This window comes from Phodopus roborovskii, unplaced genomic scaffold (genome assembly GCF_943737965.1).
Source record: "Phodopus roborovskii unplaced genomic scaffold, PHOROB, whole genome shotgun sequence".
Classification (NCBI taxonomy): Eukaryota; Metazoa; Chordata; class Mammalia; order Rodentia; family Cricetidae; genus Phodopus; species Phodopus roborovskii.
The window spans coordinates 53,413,105-53,436,474 of record NW_026126480.1 but is presented as its reverse complement, the minus strand read 5'-3'; the positions used below and the strand labels follow the sequence as shown (position 1 = coordinate 53,436,474).

At 52.4% G+C, this 23,370-nt stretch overlaps 1 protein-coding gene across 1 annotated transcript; it reads left to right on the top strand.

Annotated features, from left to right (window-relative positions):
* Positions 1-19,690, top strand: Grk2 (G protein-coupled receptor kinase 2). Its single transcript, XM_051193573.1, has 21 exons — positions 1-347; positions 11,779-11,855; positions 13,853-13,926; positions 14,048-14,149; positions 14,251-14,325; positions 14,477-14,538; positions 15,129-15,180; positions 15,471-15,562; positions 15,920-16,019; positions 16,103-16,181; positions 16,267-16,397; positions 16,615-16,709; positions 16,778-16,885; positions 17,090-17,156; positions 17,439-17,539; positions 18,296-18,362; positions 18,440-18,535; positions 18,789-18,951; positions 19,049-19,185; positions 19,275-19,388; positions 19,467-19,690. Exons 1-21 carry the CDS (start codon positions 235-237, stop codon positions 19,629-19,631), a joined length of 2,070 nt encoding a protein of 689 aa, XP_051049530.1. The 5' UTR covers positions 1-234; the 3' UTR covers positions 19,632-19,690.
* The last annotated feature ends 3,680 nt before the right edge of the window (positions 19,691-23,370 follow it).

The following is a 23,370-nucleotide window of genomic DNA, read 5'->3' as shown; positions in this document are numbered from 1 at the left end:
GGCGGCGGCGGCGGCGGCGCCCCGACTGCAGTCCCGGCGGGAGCGGAGCGCGAGCCGGGCTGGGCCCGAGCCGGCGCCATGGGGCGGCGCCGCCTGTGAGCAGGCGACGAGCGGGGACCGGACGGGGCGGCGGCGGCGCCGAGGCCGACAAGCCGCGCGGGCCGGGCCGGGCCGAGCGAGCGGGAGCGGAGCGGAGCCTCGGGCGGCGGGAGGAACAGCGCCGCCGCCGCCAAGATGGCCGACCTGGAGGCGGTGCTGGCCGATGTGAGCTACCTGATGGCCATGGAGAAGAGCAAGGCCACGCCGGCCGCGCGCGCCAGCAAGAAGATCCTGCTTCCAGAGCCCAGGTGAGGCCGCCTGTGCCGGGCCCCACGCGCCGACCACGGTACCATGCCCCGGGGACCCCTCTCTCCCTGCCGTCCCAGGCCTCGGGGACCCCCCTACTCCGGCGACCCTGTGCCCCAAGGACCCCACTATCCGGGCTGCCCCAGGACCTGGGGACCCCCATACTCCCGGATCTTCTGCCCCGGAGACCCCACTACCCGAGGCGCCCCAGGACCTGAGGACTTCCCTCTCTGCCGCCGCAGGCCCGGTGCCTGCGAGCCCAGAGCGCCCCAACTCCAAGCTCCCGGCCGCGCTCCCCCGGCCGCGCTGCCGCTTCCTGTATCTCACTGCCCCGCCTGGTCGCTGTCAGCCCCCTCTGCTGCAGCTGTTTTCCCACCCTGGGTGCTGGACTCTGCCCTCCACCCTTTGTGTCCCCTTCCCCAGATCTGCCTCTGTTTACCCAGTCTATTGCTCCTGCTCCCAGCACCACCCTCTTTGGTGTTCCACTCCCCTCTCCCCTCAGAGTGGGTAACACTTTTGTTCGGTTTGTGGGGGCGAGTCTGCAGACTTTTTTGGAGGGGACAGTGCTGTGTGGTGTGTGTACCATCCCTCGGGGCTGCGCTCAGGTGAGGGAAGTCCCTTATTCACCGTTTTCTCTACTTGTGGTGCCTTGTGGGTACTTTTGACCGGGGACAGCCCATCCTACAGCATCTGGACCATGCTGCCACCTCTCTGCAAGACAACTGATGTCATTGCACCTGGTATCAAAGTTTAAACTGTTCAGGATGTGGGCACAGAGTCGGGCAGGATGTGAGAAGTGTAGCTGGGGTTTGTCCACTATTATTGTGGCCAACAGACTTATCTTCCCATTGGAACTTCACAGGAGACCAGAGAGTGAGACAGGTGTAGTTTTGTGCCCATAGAACAAGGCGTGTATGTGTGTGTTACACACAGCTTACACTTGAATGACTTGTTTAGTGTCACCCAAGTATCCATGTTGGCACCTGGCCTCCACATCAGGGCTATCTTTTGTTCACTGTCTTGACCTGAAGGGTGACCTGGATGTCCTGCATCTGGAAAAGCAGATGTGTCTACTACCACATCAGGATAGGGTGCCTTATGGTGGGTGGGTGGGTGGTGAGGTCAGTCCCAGTAGCTTGTCATGCCAGCCCCTTTAGCAGCCAAGAATTGGGCCTGACTTCACTGCCAAACTCTTATCACAGGACATGGGGCAAGTTCTTTTCCTTTCTAGACGTTGATTTTACATCTGTGAAATGTGGGCAGTATGAAATAGAGGCCAGAGGGTGGCCCCAGTTGTTGGAGCAGGGTTGGCAGCTTATAGGGATGCTGTTGTACATTCACCATGCCCCTCCTGCAGTCGTGGCTGCTCACTGGGTTTCGGGTTGACTGAGAGTCAAGCCCAGTAGAGGAAAAATTGGTCTGTGTTTCGAAGAGGCCGTTGGGCCCCCCTTTTTTCTAAGACATTTGCAATCAGATTTCTCAAAACAGGAACTAGATGAGTGTCAGCTAGGGCTGTCTAGGAGCAGCAGCAGTTAGGACGAAATGAGTTCAGAAATGACAAAACTTTAAGGGAAGAGAAGGGGGAGGCATGCAATTAGCATCTCGGGCAATGTCTAGCTCTCCTGGGCAGCCACAACCTTGAGAGTCTTGTGCAGGTGTAAGGTCTGCAAAGTTTGAGGTGGTGCCTTTTTTGAGAACTCTCCTTATTTGGATAATCTTTCCCCAGAATGCATTTCTCCTAATGGGCCCTGCCTTGAGTCGCTTCTGCAGGTGTTTGAGAACCTTGATGAATGAGCTTTCCCTTTACTCTTTCATTTGGTGGTAGTGGTGATGTGAGAGCAATGAGAATGGAGATTTTAATAATTCATTATTTATTTTGACATCTGTCATCTGAGTTGATCCAAAAACCAACATGTGAAGTTGGCAGGGCCATGCCTGTGTGGACTAGTTGCTCAACAGTACCAGGATGGGGTGATAATCTGTGATCACAATGGAGGCAGGCTGTGAGTTTTAGGAATCAACGATACCATAGGCGTTGGTACAAGGAAATCATCAGTATTATGTTTTTGAGTCAGTCACTCAGTCTGGATGGTGAGGAACCTCTTAATTGAACATTGGTATGCTCAGGTCAGGGAAGGACCCTGAGTCACCCTGCAGTGGCTGTGGACCTAGGCATGCAAGCCTGCTATGAAGGAAAGCAGTCACCTTTGTGATACATGTTGTGCATTCTCGAGGCATATGTCTCTTGCCCTTGAAGGTGGTTATGGCTGTGTCTCACGTTTGCCCAATTTGCGAAGTGCCCTGTCTTCACAACTCTGGTATGCTGACCCAGCAGGTGGTCCTGAGGCATGTCAAACAAAAGATCTGGGATTGGATTGCAGGTCTTTGGGGTCCTGGCCATAGTACTCTCCCTGTTTGCTTTGTCTCCTCCACCCACTCCCATGCAACTAGCTGGGATAGGACAGCAGGCACCCCCTGTCTGGGAGCTGTGGGTCTGAGGTGGTGGCCTGAAAGGAGCAGGGCAGCTTCTGATACCACCAGCTGTCACGGTATACAAGACCCAATCCTTTTGCCATTGCTGAAACAGAAACAGGCTGCCCTGGCTGAGCTAGTGTATAGAAGGGTAGCTACATGCCAGGAACTCCATCATATACAGGGTCCTGCTTCCCCACTGTGAAGTCAAGGTTAAGGAGAGAAGCAGTGGGGTTCGATCCTGTGCCAGTGTGCCAATGGAAGTTGTTCCTACTTTAGGGTGGGCCATCTTGGCAGCCTGTCTGTGGCTGGTGCCCAGGGCTGTGGTTTGGCTGAGCTTGACATCACAGCTCTTCTTTCCCAGGGCTGGGGAATGGGAACTGTTGGGCATAGTGCCATTGTAACTTGGCAAAGGGACCGCCCCTTCTGTCACCTAGAGGATCTGGGGAAACAGACCCATTCTCCGACCTTCTCACAGGAGGGGGTTTTGTGTGGACAGAACATAGGGGTCCTGGCTCCTCACTCCTGCAATACTGGCCCACATGAGCCCCAGGCAAACTAACCCTGCCTCAGTTTATCTGCTTTGGTAAACCAGGAGGCTAGTCCTTCACCAGTGACCTCCTAGGGCTGTGGGGCTGTGGGGCTGTGGGACTGTGGTCTGGGCCTCACCCTGCAGAAGCTGTTGCCTCTTTCCCAGCAGCTGTGGCAGTCTTATAATTACCATCATTTGCTTAATATGACCACTGAGGCCCTGTGTAATTAATCCCAAGCAGGGCTCCTGGTTGAAGAGCCCTGCCTGGGCGGTCCCAGGAGATGTCTCTGCTCTCCCCAGTGACAGTGGCAGCCCCAGCAGCAGCATGTCAGAGCTGGGTGCCTCTTGCAGTCTTCTGGTTCTCTGGGCTATTTCCTGGTCCCTCCCCCACCATGAGCTTCCTCCACTGCTGCCCGCCCCTTGCTTGTTTCCCCCATCTCCTCAGACCCTGCTACTCTTCCTTCTCTGCCTCTTCGTTCCTGTTAACTCATTACAGCCAGGACTTCCTGCCTGGATTGGTGGGGGACAGAGTGCTGAAAAGACTTTTGCTCTTCTTCCTCCCTCTACTTCTCCATCACCAGCACAAAGCTTGCTGCTGGCAGCTTTATGCCTTACCAGAACATTCCACTCCAGTAGCAGCAACCCACCCCCTCCTGCCCCTGAAAACAAGATTATCTTTCTGCAGTCTATCCCTGCGGGCCTTTGAAGCTGCTGCTGCTCCCTGGGAATGGCTCTCTGAGATGCCTTTTCCCATCTGTCCTCTCTGGAGCAAGGCTTTCATGGATTTGCTATTAAGTTGCTCAGCTCTGCTTGCTTCTCTACTGTGCACTCAGTGAATGGATTTGAAGGGAGCATGAGCGTCAGAGGTTGGGATCTGTGCACAGGAATCTGGGCTCTGTCAGCCTGGGAATGATGTGTCCTATTAATGCACAATCCATGCTGGTAGTAAATCCTGGATGACGTCAGGCGCAAGCACACACTCTGCAGCAGCTTCTTGTACCCAGGTTGCTGTGTAGGGAGCTGAGAGCCCTGGGGGCCCCAGGAGTTCCAGCTGCCTGCACATGGCTGTTGTTCTCAAGATATTACGGAATAAACAGCAGAAGCTGAGAGCATGTGATGATTTTTGAGAAATGCACAACCTCCATCATTTCTGCTGTTTCTCCCTGGGCCCCTTTCCTACTCCCCACTTGCTCCTGAGGCCATTTCCTCTTCTGGACAGTTACACTTAGGTTATTTCGGGCCCACTTCAAATGAGATCCTAAAAGTAAGGCATTTGGCAACAGCATTTTTCTGTAACGACATCTTGTCTCGCATCACTGCTTACTGAAAAGGGTGGTTTGGTGATGCAGACGTGGGTGTTTGATGGTAAAATGGGGGTCACTTTTCTGAGGGTGGAAGTTGCCCTGGAATTGGAAAGGGAACAACCCCCTTCCAGGGATCTCCAGGCAAGGACTCCTAGAATTGTGTTTTCAAGGCACCCTAATAGGATGTCTATGCCTTATGTCCTTGTAGGCAATAAGGTATAGGGTACCTGTTTACATCTTGTTTGTGAAGGCTGGTGTCTTCCTGAACATCCTGTAGGAGAACCTGGGAGTCTGGGGCTCATTGTACATTGACCATGGGCTGAGGGTCAACCACTGTTGTCTTTTATTAGCCAAGGGTTTGTATGGACATGGTGGCCACAATTGGTCTTTTCCTCTTTGGTAGTGGCCTTGAGCTCTGAGAACATTGTCCGGCCCCAGGGAGAGTCATCAAGAAATATTAATAAGAAACCCCAGGGGACTTCCTCCTGCTGTTGCCACCTCTGTGCCAGGTTTCCTGGAAATGCTGCCAGAGAGTACTTGAGCTGCAGCCGCAGCTTGTTAACTGTCCCCTATCAAAGTGTGGCAGTTCCCAGTGTGGCTGTCTGAGACCCGCCAGCCTGGAGGCCAATAGCCTCTACACCAGCTTCTTGGGGTATCACAGCATCAATGTCACTGTCACACAAATACCAGAAACCATGAATCCAGCCAAAACTATTCTCTCCAGTCTGGCAGGCTATTGGTGAGATATGATGCCATGTCTAAAAGCCCCTGATAAAGTGGAAGGGAGGCAGCAGGGAAGGGGCTAGGTACTGCCCTGGTCCTTGAAGACCCTCCTCCAGCATCCCCATGGAGGCTGAAGGGAGGGTAGAGGAAGCCCTGTTGAGATACAGTCCTCAAAGCTAGTTTGGATGTTTCCTTCGTCACAGACTTACTGTTGGCCACTAGAACAGTGACCTTATGGACTCTTCCGACATCAGTTTTCTCACTATCAAAATGGGCATTCTTCCTGTAGGCTCTTCTTCCTAGTTTATATAGCTAAGCTCCCTGACCCTGCATGGGAGCTGTCTATGAGGATCATGCCTGATGTGCTAGGCCACTGTGCCACAGAGTGTGGAACTTGCTCTCCTACTGCAGCATGTAGTACCTCTCTTACCAGATTTCTGCTTAGATACCACTCCCTCCCTGCCCACTGTCTTCTCACCTTAGTCATTGCTGAGAGAAGGGAAGTGCCCTCTTCCTACTCCTCAAACTATGTAAGCAACCTAGCTGTTAGAAGTGCTAGGAACAGGGACTGGGGTAGGTGTGTTCCACCACCACCTGGTAGCCACCCTGGCATGAAGCATGTCTGTGTCTAGGTGCCCTCAATCCTTTGGCAGAAATCTGATGGGCTCTAGGGTGGAGTCATGAGAGTGTTTAAAGCTACTCTCAGGGCCAGAGGAGTGGTAGCCACCCTCGTTCACCTCCTGCCAATGGGCCTCTGGTCTGACCCAGGAGATTGCCTGTCTAGAGCCCCTTCCTCAAAGTACAGGACAAATGTGGCTTAGTTAGCATAGCATAGCATAGGATCATTCTATGGAGTAGTTCTAGTAGTGTAGGCAGTTAGGGGTTATGGGGTGCCAGATAATACACCTTAGGGCAACTGTGTCTTAATGTTCAGGAGGGAAGACACAGGCTAACAATGGCACAGAAAACTTGGTACTTCGGAGCACCCCCCCCCTTTTTTTTTTTTTAGATCTTTCAGACTTTCTGATATAAAAAAGAACAGTAGAAAAGTCTGTAATTTAGCTGAGTGAGCATGATGGCACATGTCTAGCACTCTGGAGGCTGAGGCAGGAAGATTGCTTGTTCAAGGTCAGCCTGGGGTACATAGCAAAACCCTATATCAGAAGACCAAAGTAGGGCTGGAGAAATGGCTCAGTAGATAAAAGAACTTGCTGTACACACTTGAGAGCCAAAATTTAGACTCCTGGCACCTACAGAAGAGTCAGACTGGCTTGTGGTTCACTTGTTATCCCAGTACTTGGATAGCAGGGTCCCTGGGGCAAGGTGGCTAGCTAGAGCAGCTAGAGCAGCTGAATCACCACACTGGGTTCTGAAAAGGTCTCTGCCTTAGTAAATGAAGTGGAGAGTTACCAGGGAGACATCTGACAGCAACCTCTGGCTTCTATAAGCACAAGCACATGTACCTGCCTCTGCATACACATGGATCAAAATTCATGTGAACATGCATACATACCACACATATGTATACATGCTAAAATAAATAAAATATCTTCTGACTTGACCTCCTGGGCAGTATAGGGAGAGCTGCTTGGAACCTGGCCAGGATGCCGTTCCAGCTGGCAGGATACAGGGGTCTCCAGTGTCTCCCACCTGGAGTAATAGTAAACTTAACTGCCTTCACTCAGCTAGGCTGACCTGGAGCTTACTATATGCTGGCCTCAGCTTCCCAAGTGCTGGACTCACAAGCATCTGCTACCATGGCCAGCATATTTGATTTTCGTAAAAACTCAGAGTGGAACTTGAGAGCCATGTACCTCTGGATGGATGGGGTTATTGGCTTGGGTGGAGATAAAGATGCCACTCAGGACATGTCACATTTCTAGGCACTGCCAGCATCAAGAACCCAGCCAAGAGACTGCTGCTGCCTCCCATGCAAGCCTGCACTTGCTTCCTGGTCAGGAATTTCATCCAGTGACACCTTTTCTAACCTGCTAGCTTCCTTAGCCTCTAACTCTGTGGGGCCAGGCTGGAAACTCTAAAATTGTCATACTAGAGGGCCTTCCATTCAAGGACTCTGCTCAGGCCTGGCCTTATGTTTGTGTTGGAGGATAGTACTTATCTTATTTTTTAAAAAACTTATGTTCTTCTTTAGGAAAAAAGTGAAGTACTGTGGGCTGGGAAGAATGCCATAGCTATGCCCTCCCTGTTGGTTACCTGGCTGTCTGAGGGTCTCTTACAAGCACTATGTTTGTTGGGTACCTTTGTACACCCATATCAGCTGCTCTGAGCCAAATAGTGAGAAATAGTGGTGGCAGCTCCCTGACCCTGGGTGGGCGTGTTTTGCCAGTTCTCAGAAAGGCAATGTGGAGTTGGGAGGGTATCCCAGTGGTACCCAGGGCCCCCATTCCCAGTGCCTTGCCCAGATCCTGGTGAGGTCTCCCTAACAGCTGAGATCTCTGCCTGTTGTCAGCATCTTCCTGTCCATACATCCCACTTGACCCTCCACTGTATGGAAGGTTGATTTGCTAATATTTTCTTCCTTTTATTGCTTCACTTCCTGTCCTGTCTGTTTACAGAAATGTTACCGAATGTAAAAATTAGGTGACAAGCAGAGCACCCAGAATTTGGGGTGGTGACAGTCTCACCCTCCTGGGCTCTCTGCCAGGTGAGATCCACCTGGTTTTGCAGGTTCCTGAGCCCTTCTGCCAGGTTTTCAGGAGGGCCACTGCCCTGCAGGATTTAAGAGATCAAGAGATCAGCCTCCCGTGTGGGGGGCTGCCTGGCCAAGCTGCCATCTGCAGGCATGGGCTGTGTCTGATATATTTCCTTATTTAAGTATTTAAGGTTTTTGTGTGTGTGTGTGTGTGTGTGTGTGTGTGTGTGTGTGTGTGTGTGTGTGTGTGTTAGGGGTTAGGGCCTCACGCTCACAGCAAACCTCCTGCCTCAGCCTCCTTAATGCTGGGATTTTGATTGAGCCACCAGCTGGACGCAGCTTTTCTTCAAGTTCCTATCATTTGTACATGTCTATGAGTGTCTCTGAGTCTTCTGAGGATGAAGAAGTATGTTGATGGTGGCTGGTCCCCAGGAGGAAAGGTTGAGCCAGTGTACATGAAGGGCATATGTAACCTTGGTGCCTCTGCCAGTTACCAAAGCTGTCCAGTGGGAGCCAGCTCTGTGGCAACAGTATGGGGGTCCCTGAGCTTGGGCAGGAGTTGCAGGCTGGAAGACCTGGTCATGAGAGCCCTGCCTGCTTCTTTTGGCCGAGCTGTGGTGTCTCCCAGCCCCCAGCCAGGCGAGGGTGTCATAGTTTCAGGATTGGGCCCTGGCAGCTCTGCATACTTCACTATCTTGAGAGGCCTTTCCTGAGGAAGGCCAACAAAGATAGATCCTGGGAGGGCTGGGCCTTGGGTCTGCTGCCTTGGCACTACTTTGTCCAGTTCTGCTTCTGACCAGAGCTGTCATCTTTCCAAAAACTTGGAAGCCCACAGTGCAAAATAAAGCTGGCAAACACCCTTTCTACACCCACAGCCCAATAGCCTCCCCAGCCCCACTTCCCCCTCACCTTATCAGAGTGTCTGCCTGGACTTCCTTACATAGTGACCCAATAAAGTCTCTACTCTGTCTTGGATCCAGCTTCCTAAGGGCCATGCCATCAGGCTGTACTCTAGATTTGAAATCCCTAGCTCCCTGTTTCTGTCCTTCCCTCATGCAGGGTTTGTTTGTTTGTTTGTTTTTTTGTTTGTTTTTGGTTTTTTTTGTTTGTTTTATTTTGTTTTGTTTTTGTTTTTGTTCTCAAGACAGGGTTTCTCAGTGTACCCTTGGCTGTCCTGGAACTCACTCTATAGACCAGGCTGGCCTCAAACACAGAGATCTGCCTGCCTCTGCCTTCCAAGTGCTGGGATTAAAGGCATGCACCACCACCATCAGGCCAAGGTTTTTGTTTTGTTTAGTTTTGTTTTACGTATATGAGTACTCTATCTACACATACACCTTTATGCAAGAAGAGGGCATCAGATACCACTAGAGTTGGTTGTGAGCCACCATGTGGTTGCTGAGAATTGAACTCAGGAAGAACAGGCTCTTAACTGCTGAGCCATCTCCCTAGCTCATGCAGTTTTTGCTGTACCTTCTTCCCTGCCCTGTGGGCCTCTTGTTGCTGGGCCAATTTTCCCTCACCTGTCTTAACACCCCACCCCCACCTACTCTGAGCTTCACCACCTGGTGACATCCTGTTTGCACTTCAGGAAGCTAGCAAAGGTCCACAATCTCCACACAGCAGCTCCCCACTACCCAGAGCTGATCTGACCACAGGCCTCTAAGACTTCAGCACCCACTGATACCACAGAAAAGGGGTCTGTACCAGGGACAGACCTGTCTAGAAGCGGGTATGGGTCTCACCATGAACAGTGCCTTGATACTAGCCTGGGTGACCAGGCCAACCTAAGCTTGACCTGCCAGGGATTCTAGGGGAGGTAGGGCCAAACTGAGAGCTGGACTGTGGCTGTGAATCCTCAGCAGCCACAGTCTCCTAGTCAGAGGCTTATTGGGGCTCTACATGTCCACAAGGACTTGACCTAGCAAGTCCCTGTGTGCCCTCATTTGGGCAGCTCTGTGTTCTCTGAAGAGGCCAGGCTACTGGAGGCCAAATGTGACCAGAGCTGGCTGTTGGGGCAGCTTAGCAGGTCTGGCATGTCAGTGGCCCAGAAGAAGAGGGTAGAGACAACAAGGAGGCATCTGAAGCATGGAATGTAGCTCAGTGAGACTTCCCTAGGTCATGCACACTGATGCACTGAGATCAACAAGATGGTGATTGTGGAGTTTGTCTCAGGCACTCTGGTGACCAGTCCTTCCCTTATGGCCCTAGGCAGGAATCATTCATGTTTTTATCAACGTGTTAGGGATACACACTGAAGCTTGAACTTTTCTTTTTTGAAATAGGGTTTTGTGTGACCCAGGCTGGCCTTGAATCCCTGATGCTTCTGAGTGCTAGGGTAAAGATGAAATATAATATAAATTCATCACTTAAAGTATTAAGGCTGGGAAGTGGTGGTGCATGCCTTCAACCCCAGCACTCAGGAGGCAGAGTCAGACGGATCTCTGTGAGTTTGAGGCCAGCCTGCTCTACAGAATGAGTTCCAGGACAGCCAGGACTAAGACAACATAGAGGAACCCTATCTTGGAAAAAATAAAAAGGAAGAAAAACATATACAGTTCAGGCTAGGTGTAGTAATATATGCTTGTAAACCCAGCACTGAAGGATTGCTACATGAGTGAGGCCATCCTCAGCTACAACAGCAGCAAGACCCTGTTCCCCTAAAACACAGAAAAAAATGAAAACAGAATTCAGTATTTTCTGTGTGTGTTCACTGCATTGTGCTGCCTTCCTCCCAGAGGATCCCATCACTTCTGAGGAAACACTACTCCTGGCTGGTGAGATGGCTCAACTGGTCAAAACAAAACAAACAAACAAACAAAAAACCTGAGTTTCACCCCTGGGATGCACACCTCACTGAAAGGAGCAAACTGATTCCTAAAAGCTGTTCCCTGATCTACACACACAAGCCAAACAAAAACCAAAAAACCCATGGCCCCTTGGGCAGTTTCCCTCAAGTTCCTAGCACCTACAAATCTGGTTTTCTGTCCATGAACCTGTCATGGAGTCATGTGGATGGGCTCATACAAACCTAAGTCCTTTTGTGATGCCATCACTACCTGGTCCTGGTCTTGAACTTGTCAAGTGTCACCATGTGGTAGTGTGTGTTGGTGCCTCCTTCCTTCTTATGGCCACACATAACAGAGCCACAGTTTGTTGATTTGCTCATTATCCAACTGATGGACAGGTCCTGGCTTTGCAGTTTGGCTGAGTTACCAGAGCCAGTGTGTGGCAGTGCGGGACACACACCTCTGCAGGCAGTAGGCACAGGTGAGACCCTGTTGTCCACCATAACCTTGGGTTCACCTGAGGTGACCTATGTGGACAGAATGAGTGAGCAGGCTAGCTGGGGGTCTGGGAGCTCCCTGGAGGGCATGATGACACTGAGTTAAAGGATGGTTCCATTCAAGCTAGACATGGTGGCACTTACCTGCAATCCCAGCACTGGAGAGATCGAAGTAGGAGGGCCTCTGGATCCAAGTCCATCCTGGGATATAGTGTGATTGTGATTCTATCTTTTAAAAAGAGGCCTCCGAGGAGACAGCTCAGTAGGTAAAAGTGTTGCTGTCATGCCTGACAACCCATACCTTCTTCTCTGACCTCTACATAGCCTGGCATGCATGCCCCCCTCATGTACAATAAATAATATGTTTTTCTTTTCAAAATGAGTTCTTGATCTAAGCTTCTGGGAAGGGCCTGTAGCTCCAGGTCTGTGTGAGCCCCTGCTCACTGTGTTCCTTTGCCTGCAGCATCCGCAGCGTCATGCAGAAGTACTTAGAGGACCGAGGAGAGGTGACCTTTGAAAAGATCTTCTCACAGAAGTTAGGTGAGTGCAGCCACCTCTCCTGCCTAAGGTCTCTCCATGAAGACTCCAGGATTAGCTTCCTGTCACCTGGTAGCTGGTTGTGCCATGTGCCCCGTCCTAAGAGGTACCCCCATCTCCCCATCTACTTGTTCCCTCCACCCCCAGTAAAGAATAATGAGTCTTTGTGCCTCTCAGCCCCTGGCTTCTGCCCAGGGAGCCCTGTGGTGGGGGTGGGGGCCCCATCAGTCTTCCCTAGGCGCCAGGGAAGTTCCTCCTTTGGGGTTTTTGTTTTTGAGAGTTGCAGCTTCCCCTTGGCGCAGCCACAGCTGCTCTGGGCCGTTGGTGGAACTGACAGGAAGAGGCGGGGCCCTTCCTGTGGTGCCTGCAGAGCTGTGGTTGGCCCCGCCCCCTCCCCTGGGCCCTATATGAGCAACCTGCCTTGGAGCTGGCCCCTCCATCCTTCCTCTGATGTGTGGGGTGTATACTCTTGTCTTAGAAGTATGTTGCCCACCTCATGTCCCAGCCCAGGGAAGGCTTAGGATCGTGTCCCAGGAAGCCACTGTAGTCATACAGGGTACAGATTTGGTCTTCCTGAGGATGGGATCTCAGTATGGAACTGAGGGTGGCCTGGAAGGATTAGGCACTGGGGGTCAGCCTTAGTTCAGCAGTAGGCCAGGAAGAACACAGCCTGGGTACAGGTCTGTGCTGTCTGGTCTTGGGCAAATTGCCTCTCCTTTCTGAGCCTCATGCTGGTCAAATCTGAGAAATAGGACTTTGAGCCCAAATGCCCATGGCAGACAGGGTGGACCTGAATCTGGTGTCAGTAAGAGCACTTTGCAATCCCACACCTCTCCTCACAGCCTTGTTCCCAAGTCACTGGAAGGTTCCCCATTAAAAGACCAGGCTACTCTTAGAAGAAATGGTGCTTTAGGTATTAGCAGTTACACCATTAACAACAGTAGGTCGGTCACCAGTGCCTCTTAAAGATGCATAGCCACTTAGCACAATCCAGGCATCCTAGCCGGGAGATGGTGGTGCTTATCTTTAATCCCAGTACTTAGGAGGCAGAGCAGGAGGATCTCTGATTTGGAGGCCAGCCTGGTCTATATAGTGAGTTCCAGGCTAGCCAGGCTACACAGAAACCCTATCTTGAAAAACAAAACAAACAATTCAGGCATCTGTGTTGGACTAGAAGCCTGAGGAGGGACCCACCCTTAGCTCTGCCCTGTCATCTGGAAGCTGCTCTGAGACCTCCACCCTTGGTCTGGTTTTCCAAGGGACCTACCGGTAGATCAAGGAGCTCTGAATTCTCATGGCAGATCTCCCTGAGCCTTAATTTCCCCAAATGGACTTGCCTTTTTAGTCAAGGAAATAAGAGAAATCATCTAGATATGAGGGAGGCAGTAAGGAGTGGGACTTTTTTGGTTGCCACCTCCCTCCTGCTACAGCCTGACCTGGCCTGGGTGGCCAGGGCATCACAATATCTCCACTAAGAACCTCACTATAAGCTGGGCAGTGGTAACACAAACCTTTAATCCTAGTACTTGGCAGGCAGATCTCTGAGTTTGAGGCCAATGTGGTCTACAGAATGAGTTACGGGACAGCCAGAAACTGAGAAACCTTGTCTCAGAAAATAAACAAACAAAAAAGAGCCTTACTGTATCTATAACCCATTGTAGGCAGTGTCACCATCTAAGGGGAACCAGGCGTTAATGCAGAGCCAGCCCCACTCCTCCCCTACCCTGCCACAGTACCAGTGTTTTCCAGCCGTCATCTACAGAGGCAGATTCTGGGGATAGTGTACAAGTACAGGTACCCTAACCTAGAATTTGCGTCTCCGGGCTGATGACGGCCTCGGTGCCCACATTGCCTAGACTCTTCCTGAGATACAGACCATCTCTCCTGCTGCCTTGGCTAATTCTGTCTGGAGTCCCCAAGCTCACTCTATCCATGGTGATGGGCAGGCCTCTTGGGGAGGGTGTTGATGACTCAACATGACCAGGCCTGATTGCTTTCAGGGTACCTGCTTTTCCGAGATTTCTGCCTGAACCACCTGGAAGAGGCCAAGCCCCTGGTGGAGTTCTATGAAGAGGTACGACAGTCAAGGTCTGCTGAAAGAAAGGTGCTTGGGCACCTTTGCTGAGTCTGTGAGGCACCTGGGATCTACTAGCCCCATGCCCCGGTTACAGACCATCTCTGGGTGTGCCTTTCAGATCAAGAAATATGAGAAGCTGGAGACAGAGGAGGAGCGTGTGGTCCGCAGCCGCGAGATCTTTGACTCCTATATCATGAAAGAACTGCTGGCCTGCTCACATGTGAGTGTCCGGGTCAGCTGTCTTTGGGGCCAGCGCATGAGCTGTTGTTGGAGGGGGAAAGGGCCTTGTATAGGACACACAGCCACGTCTGTTCCCTGCAGCCCTTTTCAAAGAATGCTACGGAGCATGTCCAGGGCCACCTGGTGAAGAGACAGGTGCCTCCAGATCTCTTCCAGGTGCGTGCTGGGCCCCTTTCCTCATCTTCCACCCTCCCCGGATCAGGGCTGCCTGTCTTAGCTAGGGCCCTGGAGCGTGGGGCTGGATGCAAGACTTGGGTGACCAGGGCCTAATAGACTTGGTCACCAACTCCCAGCTCCCTCCCCACAGCCATACATTGAAGAGATTTGTCAGAACCTGCGAGGGGATGTGTTCCAGAAGTTCATTGAGAGGTGAGTGGGAGAAAAAAGAGGGAGAAGAGATCTGAGTAGGACATTGGCAGCTGCTCTGACTCTTGACTGGCAGGTGCTTGGTCTGTCCATGCCCTATCAAAGGAACTCGTGGGAGGCTCTTTGTTCCCTTCTCTCACCCTGTCTTTTTGGGATCACCTTGCTGGTCTCTCTGTGCTATGGAGTGTCAAGGTCCAGTCAGGGCTAGGCTTGAAGTACACACTGCCTTCTGTATCTTGAACCTCCAGAGTCTAGGCAGAATGCTAGGAGCACATTTTCAGTCCAGCTACTTAGCTATAGAAGCAGGGGATGGATGGCTGAGAAGATGACTTTCTTGGGAATGAGCTCTTATCTGCAGGTGTGTGAGCAGCAGGCTTTGCACCTTGGTGGAGGTCTGACTGGAGACCATCTCTCTGGTCCCAGGAGGACTCCATGGCTCAGCTGCTGAGGCTGTGTGGCCAGAGCTGACCACAGGTCCAGGGTGTCTCTGTGTTCACTTGCCAGGACTCTGGTAGGGCAGTGGGCGGGATAGGCTCTGATGGCCTCAAAATACCTTGAAGTTTGCCTAAGTGTGTGTCCTCTCTCTTTCCCAGTGACAAGTTCACACGATTTTGCCAGTGGAAGAATGTAGAGCTCAATATCCATGTGAGTGGGCTGGTGGGCTTGGATGCTGGCACGCTGGTGCAATGTGCCAGTGTGCCTGGGACTATTGGGAAGTACAGCAACCAGGGCTCTGTCGCCAGCCTCACAGTGGCTCACAGTGGTGGCTCTGGAGGAAGGGGGGCCAGTGCTAGGATTCCAGTGGGGGAGGCTGGAGAAAGGTGAGTGTGTGGCACATCACAGGAGTAGGGGACCCTACCCTGGTGCCCAAATGCCTCTGCTGTGGGGCTGGGCCCAGGAGGCCTGCCCTCACCTCAGCTGTTGCCACCCTGCAGCTGACCATGAACGACTTCAGTGTGCATCGCATCATCGGGCGTGGGGGCTTCGGTGAGGTGTATGGGTGCCGGAAAGCAGACACAGGCAAGATGTGAGCACCCTGGTCCGCTGGCACTGGGTGGGGTGCCTGAGGGAGGAGTCAGGCTCCCAGAGAGGCCTTCTAAGGAGGAGCTATTGTGGGGATCATTGTCCCAAGCCTGTCACCCTGAATGTTCAGTCTCTTCCTTACCCCCTCCGGCCACTGTCCCTCCTTCCTGTCTTGCTTTGGCTATTGTGTCTCCTTCAGGCTCCTCAGAGACTAACCTGCCAGCACCTTTTGCCCTCTCTAAAGCATTGGCTGTGTCACGTGTCTGTCCTGCGTCTGGTCTTCATCAGCAGCCTGCTGAGGCAGCCTGGGGCTCTGCCCTGCAGGGTGTGCTGACACAGCTGACTTCCTACTCCATCATAGGTACGCCATGAAGTGTCTGGACAAGAAGCGCATCAAGATGAAGCAGGGGGAGACCCTGGCCCTGAACGAGAGGATCATGCTTTCCCTCGTCAGCACCGGGGTGAGCTGGGAGGCCAGTGGGCCCCATGGTGACCTCTGACCCAAGCCTCAGCTGGCCTTTGCTCACCTTCCCCTCCCTCCTAGGACTGCCCCTTCATCGTCTGCATGTCATATGCATTCCACACACCAGACAAGCTCAGTTTCATCCTGGATCTCATGAACGGTGAGCCCAGTACCGGCCCTAGGGGGTGGACCTAGGGCTGGACCTGGGCAGGAAGCTGAGTCTCACCTGGAGGACTGCCCCTCAGGTGGGGACCTGCACTACCATCTATCTCAGCACGGAGTCTTCTCAGAGGCCGACATGCGCTTCTACGCGGCTGAGATCATCCTGGGGCTTGAACATATGCACAACCGTTTCGTGGTATACAGGGACCTGAAGGTGAGGGGTTGCTGTCACCCACCCTTTTCTAGTCTAGGGCTGTGACAATGGGTAGCTTGCCTCCCTGCCTTGCCCTCTTCATCTCCCTGCCTGAGCCACATTCCGAGTCAAGTTGTGATAGGGAAGGGATCTTGTCCCAGAAACCTCTGGTTCCCTCCAGTTAAGGTCCAGATCAGCCTCCACCTGGCAAAACAGTTCACTGGGTTTCCCTTCACAGCCAGCCAACATTCTCCTGGATGAGCATGGCCACGTGAGAATCTCGGACCTGGGTCTCGCTTGTGACTTCTCCAAGAAGAAGCCCCATGCCAGTGTGTGAGTGTCTAGATGTTCCTTCCCTTCCCAAACTTTCTCCACTTCACTTACAACCTATGCTTCCACAGGGGCACGCACGGGTACATGGCCCCCGAAGTCCTACAGAAGGGCGTGGCTTATGACAGCAGTGCTGACTGGTTCTCCCTGGGTTGCATGCTCTTCAAGTTGTTGCGGGGGTGAGTAGGCTATCCCAGGTGGGCAAGTAGGGTGAGCCCTGAGACATTGTCCAGCAGTCCAGATAGGAAGCATGGAGGGGAGCCCTCCGTGGCCTGGGCCTTAGGGCTGGAGCCTCCCCTCACTTCTCACAAGCCTCATTCATGCAGTCTACCTCAGTTTTCCCATTCTTGTTCTTTGACATTCGCCTTTGACCTCATGTCCAGACACAGCCCCTTTCGGCAGCACAAGACCAAAGACAAGCATGAGATTGATCGCATGACATTGACAATGGTGAGTGTAAGGGTAGCAGGGAAGGTCTACAGTGGTGTCAGAACCGTAAGCTCCTGTTCTTTCTACCAGCACACTTCTCCCGCCAGTGATCCCCTCGCTAGCCTAAGGGAAAGGCTTCCTGCCCTGTAGCCTCCTGCCTCCTTTGTGTTGTCAGAGCTCACACTTGCTGGGGACCAGGAAGAGACTGGGCCTCATCTGCTGTTGCTGGCTTCTACCCCTCCCCCAGAGCCAAGGGCTCTTCCTGGGCTCGTGTTGACTTCTTCCTTCTCTTCATCCTGGAAGGCTGTTGAGCTGCCTGACTCCTTCTCCCCTGAATTGCGGTCCCTGCTGGAAGGTCTGCTGCAGAGAGATGTCAATCGGAGGCTAGGCTGTCTGGGCCGTGGGTGAGTACCCTGGCCCCTCCAGCATGTGGCCACATTCAGTCTTTGCTGTGGGCTGCCAGCCCAGCCTGCCTGGGCCTCTGGCTGTGGCTGTGGCTCCTTAGAACAATGATTGTGTCCCATCATGTGAATTCCTCCATGGTCTCAACCTCCCTTGTGAGGAGCTCACAAGGAGGTCACAGCCCACGCTATCCAGTGTCCTCAAGGTGGTGGGGCTGGCTGAGTGTGTCAATGTTGGAACCAACTGGGGGCCAGCTTTTAAAAGGCCTAGAGGAGTCTTCATGGCAAGGTGATGATGACCACAATTATAAATGGTTTTGTTTTGTTTTGTTTTGTTTTGTTTTTTGCATGAGGTGAGGGGTTATTTTTCAAGACAAGGTCTCATGTAGCTCAGAGTACCCTTACTCTGTAGCTGAGGCTGGTCTCAAACTCCTCATCTTCCTGTTCCTACTTTGTAAGTGCTGGGATTAGAGGTGTGTGCCACCACATCCAGCTTAATAGCAGTTTTTTATGTCTGCTAAGACATCTGTTAATTGCTGGATAAAGCAGGATTAAAACTCATACCAACCCCAGGATGTGGGAACTGCTTCTCCCATTTAGAGAATGAACAAACAGGCTGAGAGTTATGGAACTCACTTAAGATCATAGAGCCAAAAGGTGGTGGAGTCAGGAGTCAAGCCTGAACTAATGAACCCATAGTCTGGATCTAGCCCAACTTGGGTGGTGCAGAGCCCAGGTGACATGTATGTCTCTCCACAGGGCTCAGGAGGTAAAGGAAAGCCCCTTTTTCCGCTCACTGGACTGGCAGATGGTCTTCTTACAGAAGGTAAGAGCCTTTCCAGGGGTAGGATAGGGAACCCCATGGCCTTACCCCTGCTGATGCCCAACCCCTGCTCTTTTCAGTACCCGCCCCCACTTATCCCCCCACGTGGGGAAGTGAATGCAGCTGATGCTTTTGACATTGGCTCCTTCGATGAGGAGGACACAAAAGGAATCAAGGTACTGCACCTTGCTGAGCCCCTGAACCCCGAGCCTGGCCATCTCTAGATGGCCCCTGCCCCTCTTCTGTCCCTGTGAGACACTGGCAGAAGCCTGGTGGATTGTGGGCCATACTTCCTCATCCCCCAACCTCCCTGGGGACAGTGGTCATATGAGACCATCCCTGGCTTAGGGCCCTATGCAGGCCTATGGCTGACAATGTTCTGGCACCCTTTGTCTATCCATGTCGTCCTTCCATGTCCACCTGGTGAAGTTACTGGACAGTGACCAGGAACTGTATCGCAACTTCCCTCTCACCATCTCGGAGCGGTGGCAGCAGGAGGTGGCAGAGACTGTTTTTGACACCATCAATGCTGAGACAGATCGGCTGGAGGCACGGAAGAAAGCCAAAAACAAGCAGCTGGGCCATGAGGAGGGTGAGGACTCATGGTCACAGGGGTGCCAAGAACTGACCAAGACTGCAGCCAAAAAAAGGAGGTGGGGTGCTGAGCCTACCCCCCATCTTCTGTGCAGACTATGCTCTGGGTAAGGACTGCATCATGCATGGCTACATGTCCAAGATGGGCAACCCCTTCCTGACGCAGTGGCAGCGGCGGTACTTCTACCTGTTCCCCAACCGACTTGAGTGGCGGGGTGAAGGCGAGGCTCCGGTAAGACGGGTACTGATAGAACTTGGTATGGGCACAGGGTGGACTCGGGGCCTTTCTTCACAGCCTGTTCTGCCCCTCCCACCCTGCAGCAGAGTCTCCTGACCATGGAAGAGATCCAGTCGGTGGAAGAGACACAGATCAAAGAGCGCAAGTGTCTCCTGCTTAAGATCCGTGGTGGCAAGCAGTTTGTCCTGCAGTGTGATGTAAGTGGGGCCTGAGGTGAGGGTGCAGATGGGTGGGTGCCTGGCCAGCAGAGGCTGACAGATCCTGGACATGTACAGAGTGATCCTGAGCTGGTGCAATGGAAAAAAGAGCTGCGTGATGCCTATCGTGAGGCCCAGCAGCTGGTGCAGCGAGTGCCCAAGATGAAGAACAAGCCACGCTCACCTGTGGTGGAGCTGAGCAAAGTGCCACTGATCCAGCGTGGCAGTGCCAATGGCCTCTGACCCACCCGTCTGCTGCCCGCCTGCCCACCCGCCTTTTATAAACCTCTAATTTATTTTGTTGAATTTTTATTATTTGTTTTCCCGCAAAGCGGAAAAGGTTTTATTTTGTAATTATTGTGATTTCCTGTGGCCCCAGCCTGGCCCAGCCCCCAGGGAGGGGCTCGCTTGCCTCAGCTCCTGCTGCCACCAACCAACCCAGCCATTGTCTAATACCCCTGCCCTGACCCCTAACCCTCCGCCCCCCCCCCCCCGGGTCTTTGCTCCCAGTGACTTCCTATAGGGAAGAGGAGCAACCCTCAGCAGCCTTCTCGCCCCTCTATGGGGTGAGGCCACATGAGGTCGTGTGCCACTTCAGGCTCTGTGGACTATGCTCAGCCTGTGGCACAGCTGGGTGGCCCAGCACCCCCACCCCAGGAAGGAAGGTGCAACACAGGGGTACTACTTGAACTTTCCTACCACAGCCCTCATGCCACAGAGGGACAGGCCCCTTGCTGTCCTTCCTGTCCTCTTGCCACTGGTGAGAGAAAATCCTTGTCTCCCCAGACCTGGAGGTTCCCACAGGGACTGGCTCCTAGGTCCTTGTTCAGGAAAAGCCTCTGTGTCACTACTGCCCCATCTCCCCTTCCATGGTCACAAGGGCTGGGTCAGAAGTCTGGCAATGGCAATGGCTGCTGCTGGCCTTCATGCAAGTCCCCTCTTCTTCCCATTGTGTGCCCAGACTCAGAGGAGCACAGAAAAGGCAATTGTGGATTGGGCCAGCCTGGCCTAGCCTGAACCTAGGCCCCCAGTCCTGGGCTGAGTGAGGCTCGCCTGCCCAGGACCACAGTGGGACAGCCTGGGCAGGGAGCACAGCATAAGAGCCCAGCTGGGGCCAGTCCTCTTTGTCCTGGCTGGTCAGTGTGTCCCCACCCACACTGTCCAGCCCCCTAGCCCATGTCCTGTCAGTGCCACCACCCACAGGTGCCACCTTGCCCACCGCATGCCCCCTTGTGCCAGTCGCGCAGCCGTGTGTGGTGTCGCGCCCTCTCCCCCTGGGGCTGGGTCAGCGCACCCCCCCCCTTGTTTACTCACCCCCAGGGCATTTCTTTGCCGATTTTTGAATGTGATTTTAAAGAGTGGAAAATAAGATTATGCGTTTTTATAAAAAAAAGGTGCCTGACTCCTCGCTGTCTGACTCTTTGTAGCTGGTGACCACTTTTCAGTCACTTCTGTCTGGGGCCTGAGATGGGAAGATCTTAATAACCCATCTTTCCTACCCTGGAGGAGTAGATTCTTCTGCCCACCTCCCAAGTAAGCAGGAGTGCCCATGGTCCACATCAGCTGTCATGTTTGGAATGGCTGGGACATGCTGACCTTATCAAGTTACCCCTGCATGTCAATCACTGTCTCAGTCCCCACTTTCTCTCAGTACACATGTTTTCTCATTCATACTGCAACTTCTAGCCCCTTTGGCTGTGTCTGGCATTGGCCTCTCTTGGAGCCTCACTGTGTAACTTCTACTTGGGGACTTGAGGGGTGCCCCAACATCAATCCTAAGTCCCGAGAATGAACTTCTTTATGTGTCCTTGCTCCAGGCGTTTGGAGCTGGTAACAGAACATTGAGTACCACTGCTCATCCTGTCCAGTGCAGGGATGGGGTGCACAGAGGAGATAGTTCTAGGGAAGATTCTGTGTGGTCTTTGATGAAATGGCATTTGAGCTGGGTCTCCAGCATTGGAGTGGTCATTGGTGGAGATGTTTCTAAGATCAGGAAGGGTCAGGCACTTATGAGTGTCTCATTCAGCAAAAACGCAAAGGGACCCTGAAAGGCTAGCCTTAACTCAGCATAGGCCCAGAATACTCAGTGACTGCAGCTTGAAGATATGAACAGACTGAGGGACTGAACTTGCTTGGCTCTGGGTAGTTATCAGAGGCTAGTCTCGAACTCACTATATAGCCACACATGGCCTTGAACTCTTTATCCTCCTGCTTCCACTTCCCACGTACTGGGATTACAAGTGCTACCATGTCTGGCTAGTTCTCAAGTTTCAGGGCAGGCTACGTTTATGAAAACTGGCTCTAAAACAAATGACTAGTCACTGCAAGAAGTAAGGAGACAGGGCCATTGCTTTTATCCAGGGAAGATGGTCTTGTAATGGTGATAGTGAAGGAAGAAGTGAAAGAGACCAGAGAGGAGAAAATGGCGAGCAGTTAATAGCCAGGCCAAGCTCAGGAATGAGAAAAAGTGGTCAAACCTGGAGCATATTAGGAAGGCCATGATGTTATTCAAGAGGTAAGGTAGAGCTGGGCATAATGGCACATACCTTTAATCCTAGCTCTTGTGTGACAGAGCAGAGGGAGGTGAGTGTATGAGGTTAAGGCCAGTCTGGTCTACATAGTAAGTTCCAGGCCAGCCAAAGCTATATACGAGACCTTGTCTCAAAAGACAAGCAGTTGCGCAGTGGTGGTCCACAGAAACAGGTGGATGTCTATGAGTTAGAGGCCAGCCTGGTCTACAGAATGAGTTCTAGAACAGCCAAGACGACAACACAGAGAAACCCTGTCTCAAAACACCAACCTATCGCGGTAAATAAGGATCAGGATAAACAAATAGGCCGAATAGATGTTTATTCAGGGAGAAATAACTTACAACCTAGATAGATGAACACCAGGAAATTCAACCCGTTCCTCTCGTGGCCGAGTCACGCCAGAAAGAGAGCGCCTTTCCTGGCCCCCTCCGACCTCCTTCCACAGGTCACTCCGCCCATGGCTCCACCCCCCAATGGGCGTGGTCAGTGCCACAGAACTATCTCCCTACACCAACCAGCCGGCTGGTGTTCTTGAATGCCTTTAATCCCAGCACTTGGGAGGCAGAGGCAGGTGGATCTCTGTGTGTTGGAGGCCAGCCTGGTCTACAGAGCGAGTTCCAGTACTGGCTCCATAGCTACTGGGAAACCATGTCTCAAAAAACAACAAAAACAAAAAACCCAAGAACAACAAAAAGGAGGTAAGACAGCCCAGAGCATAGTTGGCCTGGGAGAAAAAAAGTAAAAGCGTCTGGGTTTGTCTTTTGATACCCTAATGGGGAAACAGAGTACCTAAGACCAGGGCCATTCTGAAGGTGACATTAGGTGGCAGAGGGAGAAGGGCCCAGACAAGCTCGAAGTCAGGAGAGGCCCACATGGGTGTCAGGCTTGGAAAAGAGGGTCACCGTCAGAGAAGTAAGAGCTGGTGGAGAAATGCTCAAGACTACAGCAATGCATAACCCTTCCAGGTTCAGGGTGGAGAGGAGGTGGGGACAGGACAGCACTGACCAAAGCAGAGGCCGACAGGATCTAACTTTAGCGCTCTGGGCATTCAGACATCACAGGTGACTACCTGCTCCATACAAGGTTGGTAGTGTAGATCCCAGAGAGCTATGAGCCACCTGACTACAGGGAGAGGGAGTAAAGGTGGCAATCAGGCTGCAGGAATAAGGACATCCTAGAACAGGAAGGAAGCCTTGAGTGAATGGCCTTTCTCCACCACACTGTTAACAGAGAGACTGGGCCAGCAAGATGGCTCACCAGATAAAGGCACTTGGTGCCAAACCTGACAACCTGAGTTCAAGGGTGGGAGAGAACCAACTCTCAAAAGCTATTTTTTGACCTTTACACTTATGCCCCCTCCCAAGAATGAATGGAAAATTAACCAAATGTAAATTTTTAAAATGGAGAAACAGACCAGTGGGTCGGTTTTAGGAAGTGGTTTATGGCTTCTT

What these genes read in the sequence shown, in the direction of transcription:
- Grk2 (XM_051193573.1), top strand. Translation starts at nt 235, where the DNA reads ATGGCCGACCTGGAGGCGGTGCTGGCCGATGTGAGCTACCTGATGGCC. An exon ending in TGGTATACAGGGACCTGAAG is followed by an intron (nt 16,398 to 16,614) that starts GTGAGGGGTTGC and finishes TTCCCTTCACAG; the next exon opens with CCAGCCAACATTCTCCTGGA. An exon ending in CTAGGCTGTCTGGGCCGTGG is followed by an intron (nt 17,540 to 18,295) that starts GTGAGTACCCTG and finishes GTCTCTCCACAG; the next exon opens with GGCTCAGGAGGTAAAGGAAA.